The 8,751-nt window shown below is 39.3% G+C and overlaps 1 protein-coding gene across 1 annotated transcript; it reads right to left on the bottom strand.

Moving 5' to 3' along the window:
• Positions 1–1,628: 1,628 nt before the first annotated feature.
• LOC113672140 (uncharacterized) lies at positions 1,629–7,951 on the bottom strand. The gene is made up of 6 exons (XM_089203751.1): positions 7,506–7,951; positions 5,209–5,326; positions 4,569–4,700; positions 3,407–3,647; positions 2,953–2,998; positions 1,629–2,166 (listed from the first exon to the last, which is right to left on the bottom strand). The coding sequence occupies exons 1-6, from the start codon at positions 7,860–7,862 to the stop codon at positions 1,831–1,833; spliced, it is 1,230 nt and encodes a 409-aa protein (XP_089059877.1). The 5' UTR covers positions 7,863–7,951; the 3' UTR covers positions 1,629–1,830.
• Positions 7,952–8,751: the final 800 nt, after the last annotated feature.

Genomic DNA, 8,751 nt, shown 5'->3' on the forward strand with positions numbered 1-8,751 from the left:
GCCAAAACCTGGGAGTGAAGATCAAAGTCACGCAGTTACCAGCTGTCTGTTGCGTCACGCCATTCAAGGAGTCATATCGTCTTCCTTTTAAGGGCTTGTTTGCATGAAAGTGGGGTACTCCAGGTAGGCCTAGCCGTGCTCGAAAAGCTTGCGTTTACGAACAATTTTTACAACCTCAGGATACCGGGGTGAGGTTGTTGGCGCGCTTTTAAATGTAACATGAACGCGACCCTGGCTAGGAGGGTTACCCTCCTTGAGACGTTTACATGGCACATTGCGACCTTGGCTGATAGGGTAACCCTACCCGACAGACCGAGCCACCAGCCAAGGCAGGCTACCACATCTATCATGTAAACGTGATCAAGACATAATAAGAGATTTCATCAAGGATGGAGCTAAAAGAGGGAAAAACCAGCCATATCATTTTATCCTGGGGCGACAGCTGTCATTTTAAATTATGTTAATAACTCCATGTAATCAGGCAAAAATTTGTACCACCCCCCAGATATTTGAGCAGAAAAAAATAGTGTAATATCAGGGACAGAGGCAAACTTACTGAGGGAGGCTCGCGATTCTCATCCCCAGACTCTAGCATCTCCGCTAGGAACGCTTGGGACCATGGTGCAGGTTTGGTGACCAAAAGAGAGAAAAGACGGCTTGCATTTTTCGACTCGAGCGTTCCTGTAGAGCTCGATTAAAAAATTGAGCATTTTTGAGTTATCTTTTTTCTTAAGTTAAGGTAAAGTAATGCGATATTTTGGTGCTTTTTAAAGTTGTACTCTTTTTCTTTACAAATGGAAAACATCAGTTACACAAATTGTCTGATACACACCCACACACACGCACAAGCACACGCACGCACACGCGCACACGCACACGCACACGCACACGCACACGCACACGCACACGCACACGCACACACAAACAGTGAAATGGAAGCGAGTGTTCCCTTGCTTCCGTTTCACCTTGGGGAGTAGGATACGGCTACATGTAGGTTCTCCCCGTGGAGCCAGCGAAAGAATAGGCAGAAGGGAAGAGGCCCGTGGGACAATGTGGGAACGAGATTGTTGAAGAGCTATTGCTTACCTACCATATGTTAAGTGTGACCAGGAAATACTGGGTCGAGTAAATCAAAGAGCAGCCCACCTGTAAACTTCGTGGGAGAAAATACCGTATTGTATAAAAAAAGGGACTCCCCTTATTTAACAGATGTTTAAACCTTAACTTCAGACTGAAGGCAAGCCGACATAAATTGACTCAAAATAGAAGCGGCATGAATAAACACATAACATTGCTAAATAAACAAAGAAAACTTAATACATTCATTTAAAAAAAACTTGAGACAATTGCAGAATACTGGCAGTCAATAATTTTTCCAGTTTTTCGATATGAGCGGGAGCTATGGGCGAGGAAAGATCGGGAATAGATCTAGACGAGGTGAGTCAACCCTTTCCACTATTCCAAAAGATTTTTTTGGTAAAATACAAAAACATTTGTTGTTTTTTTGAGTGTCCATTGACTCTCGATATTCTCAGAAATACGCCTAATAGGGTGTCGGAGTTGGAAATAATAGATCATAAAGGCATCACTTGGCTTAAGGTAGTCAAGGATGATACAGAGCGTGGTTCCAGCATTAGTTTATTCTGATTTACTTCTGATGAGTTAGCTGCAGTAACCTAATTAGTAATACGCATCATAAATATCAATCTAAATTAGCTTAACAATTATAAAGGAGTGAAGAGGTATTATTGCTGTTGTCCTATAAAGAACATGAATTCTCACAATAACTCTTGGACTCTGCTACGCGCAAAAAGTCAATGATTTCGCCATTCACGGCTTGACTACTGTCACACCTGAAACGCCATCTTTGAATTGTTCCCACCAGTGCATCAGGCCGACTTTGGTTATGTGACAGTTTGCATACTGTGCTGCAATATCACTCGCTGATAAGACTCTGCTCCAAAGATTAACTTCTGTAACCTCACCTGGTCCAAAACTATCAGCGGTTTGGAAGCCCCCTCCAACTGTATCTTGATCTTGTCCAATGACAACTGTTCCGCCAGCTGGAATCTGGTGATTTTCTTTCAAGCCTGTTCCATTGCTTTGGAGTTGTCCATCCAGATAAAACTGCCAGGCGCCGTTTGTGCTTCTCCAGGTAACACAGATGTGATAGGTAATTTAGTGTTAACAACTGGGTTGAAAACGTAAATTAGCCACCGTAAAGAGTAAAAAAGCTGACGTTTCGAGCGTTAGCCCTTCGTCAGAGCGATTAGAGGAATTGTGGGTTGTGTGTGGATTTATATGTAGAAAGTGGAGCTACGTCATTGGTGGGAATATGGTGACGAAAAAACAGGAATAAATTAGTTGAATGAAAAGCGCTCGTTGATTCCGTGGGGATTAAGGGTGCCGATTTGAAATATAAATTTTTGTTCTAGTGTTTTACGGCTTTCCGAACTGCCTAGATGTAAGGAAAGGCCGCAAACTGCCATATGCTGTTTAGAATGATAAGGAAGATTAAAGTGTCTAGCGACTGGCTTGGATGCGTCCTTGTCATTTATTTCCACATCGCGAAGGTGTTCTCGGAATCGGTCACCCAGTCGTCTTCCTGTCTCGCCGATGTATAACTTATTGCAATAAGTGCAAGTTATGCAGTAAATAACATTGGCGGAGGTACACGTAAAGTGATCAATGATCTTAATGGATCTTTTGGGTCCCGATATCACCATATTCCCACCAATGACGTAGCTCCACTTTCTACATATAAATCCACACACAACCCACAATTCCTCTAATTGCTCTGACGAAGGGCTAACGCTCGAAACGTCAGCTTTTTTACTCTTTACGGTGGCTAATTTACGTTTTCAACCCAGTTGTTAACACTAAATTACCTGCTATACTCTCCCACCGACGCAGCACCACAGTTTCTTTAGAAACTTACCCCTTAACACAGATGTGATACCACATAGTGTCATTGATCTTGACTCCGGTGTTTGTACCACTTCAAAAAATGATCAAAGACATCAATCAATTACGTTGATTGAGGAAGAACATCATGCTTTAGAATGGCTGAAATAATCATTGTTTTTTGTTTTGGTTTCTTTCTCGATGATACCCCTTACCAAAGCATGCACTGTTTTATCCACATTACAGTTATAGTTTTCTGACTTCGATAAAAGCCAGTATATTTTTATCAAAATTCTCCTGCATTTCCCGAGCATTTTCGTTGGCTGTTCTCGTTAATTCGTTCTATCATAATATGGCACTGCGTTTTCCATCCATCCTTTAGTTCCACAGAAATTGCTTCATTACAATGCTAAGCGCCCCGGAAAAAGTCAAAGAGAGTTCCGCGGAGAGTTGGAATTTTCTCAATTCCATTGTCAGAAGTTGGGTTTGATACATCATTTACCTGTATCCGCGGTTATCCACATTGATCTCAATATTTGGAGTATTCAAACAGACATATATGGCATTTCCAATATCATAACCAGAAGCTTCTGCATAGCTGTAGACACACTGGTAATGACTTGAATTTATATCCTTCCTTTTAACAAAAAGGCACACCGTAAATTCCGTGAGATTAGATGAAATGGCATTTGCTTTGATGGCATAACTTTCGGTGGTAGACTGTTTAAAAATAATCAGGTAAGCTGTGGGGAAAAAATGAATGATTTATAAAGCGGAAGTGCCCCTTCCTACGTTCTCTAAAGAGAATTCATGAATCAATTCAGAAGAAACGGTCCAGGATTGAGTACCTTGTATATATCGTTCGTCAACCATTGTTATTGATAATTAATACCTCAAGAGACTAGATTTCAAACAGTCCACAAGCAAATATTAGGACATCTTGCCAATAAATATTCTGACATCTGCATAAATTATTTTAGGTTTCCAGCGGAACTCTCGGCATAAATGGTCGCCATGCACCCGTGTTTCAACGCAATGAGCGAAAAGGGGGGTATAAGAGATCCAGTAAAAAAATTGGCTTCAACCGAAAAAGAAAAACACTTAGGAGCCTTTGAAACTTATGGCTATGCAGAATACAAGAGGAATACCACTTAGCCCAAAAACTACCTTAGATTGACAAGGCCTAAGAGCAATTGTTGCTTTTCGGCAGGTGATATATTATTAACTATACTACTGTGATCAACCATTTTAAAGTTATAAATTACATTTTAGGCACATGTATAGTAGATGCATAATTTGTTGAATGACATGCAGTTGTTTGTAGTAACTCTGTTTAGTCTGATTGCCAAAAGCACATATGTTGCAAAAAACCACCAAAGCCTGTTGCTGAACTCCAGGGATCCATACAGATGATTTTCGTGTAGATCATATGAATTATCTTTCACGTCTCTACAAAGCTGTTGAACACGACAAACTACGATCTTTTCACACTGTGTTCCATGAAACCCTGATGCACAGCTACAGTATAACCTATAATTAATGTCCAATCTAAAACTTTCTAAAATGTTGAATGGTCACGCCCATCTCCACGACACTTCGCTTTGTAGAAGGAAGCTTGCGCTCTCAGAACATGTCATCAAAATACGATACATGTCTCTACAAACCTGATGAACAAGACAGACCTTCAATCTTTTCACACTGTGTCCCGTAAAATCCTGGTGCACAGCTGCAGTTATATCCGTCGACTCCATCTGTGCAAGTTGCATTGTTTTTGCAGGGATGGCTGTCACAAGTAACTTTTTGGGAGTATAAGATAACGTTTAGAATTTTCGTCAACGCTATTTTGCTAAACGTCCTAGGCAACGTTAATGCAAAAGGAATATAGAAAAATTGTGGACCCTTACATGAAAGGCGTGGGGCCGATTTGACTCCGCTGACGCTCAGTCATTTTTCCGCTATGCCATGTACAAAACGCTTTGTGATCGGTCATTTTTCAATAAATATCAAACTTAGATCTGCTGATTTTGTTAACTTAAAAAAATATGAAATGTTGGACATTTTGCGATTTATTTCAAATAAAAAATTATACATACACAGATAAATTTTGAATCCCTCATATCTTTTCCATTCTTGTCAGTTTTCTATTTAACTTCTCTCTTAAAAAGCTCCGTTTTGTTTCGTTTCGTTTTTCTGTTTTTTTTTATCTGTTTGTTTTCAAGTCTCGGAGACAAATATTTTGCGTTGTATTTGACTTGACCGAAAGAACTTGACCACCTGCATTCTACTGTTCAAAGTTGTTCTTACCCAGCTCAGCACAAGTTTCTCCGGTCCAAAGGGGCTTGCACTTGCATGAATAAGTTTGTTTCTTCTCGTCATACACGCAAGCACCTCCATTTTTACAACTGTCGGTTATTTGGCAGCCCTAACAAGAAGCAGTGACAGACAATACGCGTAAAAAAACTGTTCAGAACACGAATATGAATGTACTTTGGAATTATTCCAAAGAAGTGCTCAGCTTTTTTCTTGGACTTAATGATTCGAGCTCGATGTAATATTTCGGACCAAAAATTATTGCCGTATCAATGAAAATGTAATAGTCGATTTCTGCCGTTATTTAGCCTGTAACAAAGAATAATGCATTTAAAATTATATAAAGAGGGTAAGTTTCTAAAGAAACTGAAGTGCTGCTTCTGTAGGAGAGTATAACAAGGTAATTCAATATTATCAACTGAGTAGATGACGTAACTTGGCCTCCCAAGAGTTGAAAGCTGACGTTTCGAGCGTTAGCCCCTCGTCAGAGCGAAAGATGGAGGGCTAACGTCAGCTTCGAAACAGGGCATTTAAAGTTTTATGCGTTCCTCTTGTTTAACCGACTGACAGATTCTAAAGACTACTGGAAAGTTAAGTGTTTTCTTTGAAACATCCATCCTTTCATCTAATGGGTCACTTCTGATCCATCCAATCACCCATCTACACATCCATCCATTTCATATCAGTATAGAAATGAAATTAGAGAAGATCTCCATAATGCACTGATACCACTTTCAAAAAGAAAATTGAGCTCGCCTTTCACTGAATAGCTGTTTTGATGCCGCAAGCCTTATGTGCCAAAATTTATCATCTGTTTTGGCAGAACTTAAATAAAAAACAAACAAACAAAAACAACTAACCCGTTTGCTTAACCCGTCGCCGGCACAAATTACAATTTTGTTAAATTAGACTCCTCAAGAAAAAATAGCTTCTGAGACCTGCACAGTATATGTTACCTTCGGTCCGAAAGATTTTTCATGAGAATTCAAAAAGCTAGCACGTAGACTGAACAGTAGCCGATAAGACCATAGATTTTGTTAAACGAATTTTTACACGCCAGAAACATATTTTGTCAAGACTAACAGAGGCAGGTCAATGTCTTCTTTCTTCGGCTTATGCTGAAATTAATCAGTCTTTGCGGCGTCTGATAGCTTTATTTTCTCCGTGCTTTAATTCCTGAGCGAAATATTTAGCATGTTTCCAGAAGTAAGAAAAAAGCTGTGGTTCTGATCATGGTGAATGAAGTTTATGAACAGAAATATTTGTATAACTGATGATTCATATAAGCCGGCATTACCTTAGTCAAGGTGAGGTTTGCCCTTCGTCTAAGAAATGGTGACTAATTTTTGCTCTCTTGTCTTTTCCTCGTTGTTTGTCAATTCATGTCATTATTCAAGGCATACATTCATTTCGCTTTCAAAAAAATACCAGCTCTGATTAAAACTTAACAACAGAAAAAAAAACGGAAAGTTAAATTTTTATTGCTCGCACTTCGACTGTATTAAGATCGTGGCATACACGAAATCAAGGATTCAATTTTGTCTGATGCCAGCTGCTCGTAATTCAGAATACTCAAGAATAATGCAGAAATCTAGCGTAAATAATTTCTCTGTAAAGGAGATTCATTGTTAGCACATCAAAAACGAAAAAAAGCGTTGAGAAGCGTAGTAGTCTTAAAAATGTATGCTAATTTTCTCTAACACACTTTGCCGTGAAGAGCACCTGTTGGCTAGTTGGCAATAAATCGAGCCTTTTATCATTTTAGCGACGATATCGCACAAGGGATATGTTAGCACAACAATCCCTTTTAAATCATGATTTACAGTAATACTCGTGTTCTCCCAACACCTCGTACTAGTTATTAGGCTGGTAAATCGATGAAAAGTGCCGACTAGCGCTTTTATAAAGTAGCTATGCTCTGGGTTTTTTTTGTTCAAGAGCAGTCATTTTTTCCAATCATATGCGCCCATAATTTGAGGAAATTCAAGACATCTATTTCTCACATCGAAGTTAGGTTTTTGCTCAACTTCAATTATAGTGCTGTGATCATAAATTTTCACTTTCCAGCCTTACAATTCTGAAAATTGCTAAAAAGCAATGTGGCGCCAAAGACTTTAGCCCAAATGAGTCAATTCATTTTAAAAATGAAATATTAGCGATATGAAGACGGCAGGTTAATTTCAAAATTAAACGCCAACTTACAACGTAAATGTTAATTAAACTGCAGTTTTATCAACTTAATCTTAAGGAGCCCTTTAAAGCCAAATGAGGCATTTTAGGCTGCTTGTTACCTTAAGAGGCATTGAGAAACTGGCACCTTCCTCGAACTGCAAATGCATGTTTTCTTTGACAACAGAGCCATTGTGCTTGTTTAGTTCGAAAGTTCCTTTGCCATCAGATTTAGAAATTTTAGGAGCAAGTTTGAAGTTTGTTGAAGTACACCAGGTGTTTTTCAAACAAGACTGACTGCACCAAATTTGACCAGGAGACTCAAACCGTTTTACCACAAAGCCTTTAAGCTGCTTATTTGTCAACGTTGTGAAGTATGCTGATCGAGAAACAGTGGATGACTCTATTGCGGTGATGAAAACTGCGTAGAGCAACAATCCTCGAAAAAGAATAAATGGAGGAGCGTTTACAGGTTCCATCGCCTCAACCTTCAATGTTTGTTGAAGGCTTCCGCCAAGAGTTTACACACGACCACTTGCGATGTTTTCATTGGTCGATTTACTTAGGGAAAATTTGCGGAGACGTTCGGTTATACTCGCCCACGCAATTAACGCTTTGCAATGTAAATTCGTAATTGATTGCCAATACTACAGTGTGGAATGAAAAACATGCCGATTTTCAATTAACCAAAAGTGTCGATTGTTCGAGAGAACATTAATTAAACTCCAACAGCGCGGAAATTGAGATTGAGAATACAAAGTTGCACACTCTCAGAAATCTTTTGAGCTTATTTCTTGTGCCCTTAAGAAGAAACAAGCACTCCCCGATTTCTCGACATTTACACGCACCGTAAGGGTTTGCGCAATGTCACAGTTTTGAAAAAAAAACTACCCATGCTTGCGTATTTATTCCAAATTGCAGGGTTGGATGTAAAATTATCGCCTAATTAAGATCATCACCTCGTGTTGGAAAAGCAAATCTTTCCCATCAAATTGCCTGTCATCTTGTAGAAAACTTCCGAGACGTTTGGGCAAGTGTATGCAGTCTAATCGTGATTCATGGTAGCCCTGTACACTAGCAACATTTTAAGGTGTATTTTAAGTCAACTTGAAGAGAAAGGATTCTTTCCATAAACTTAAGTTTTTTCTTTTTTGTCTCATACAACTAAGTATAATTCTTCTTTCCTTCCCATATTGCTGCACATATTGCTGCATTTTTAGCTGTACTTGTCTTGTACCTGTGAAGAATGTTTTGCAAAATAAAGAGCCCTTGCGCATTTTCGTCCGCTGTAATGGTACTCTGTAGTCGCAAATCCACAATTTATTCACAAACCCCAACAATCGAGATCAGGTCAGATCCACATACACT

This window comes from Pocillopora damicornis, chromosome 4 (genome assembly GCF_964200805.1).
Source record: "Pocillopora damicornis chromosome 4, jaPocDami1.2, whole genome shotgun sequence".
Classification (NCBI taxonomy): Eukaryota; Metazoa; Cnidaria; class Anthozoa; order Scleractinia; family Pocilloporidae; genus Pocillopora; species Pocillopora damicornis.

Coding starts and splice junctions, on each gene's coding strand:
- LOC113672140 (XM_089203751.1), bottom strand. CDS start 7,862: ATGGAACCTGTAAACGCTCCTCCATTTATTCTTTTTCGAGGATTGTTG. Junction 5,327..7,505: donor GTTTCTCAATGCCTCTTAAG/GTAACAAGCAGC, acceptor GCTTCTTGTTAG/GGCTGCCAAATAACCGACAG. Junction 2,167..2,952: donor ATGACACTATGTGGTATCAC/ATCTGTGTTAAG, acceptor ATTACCTATCAC/ATCTGTGTTACCTGGAGAAG.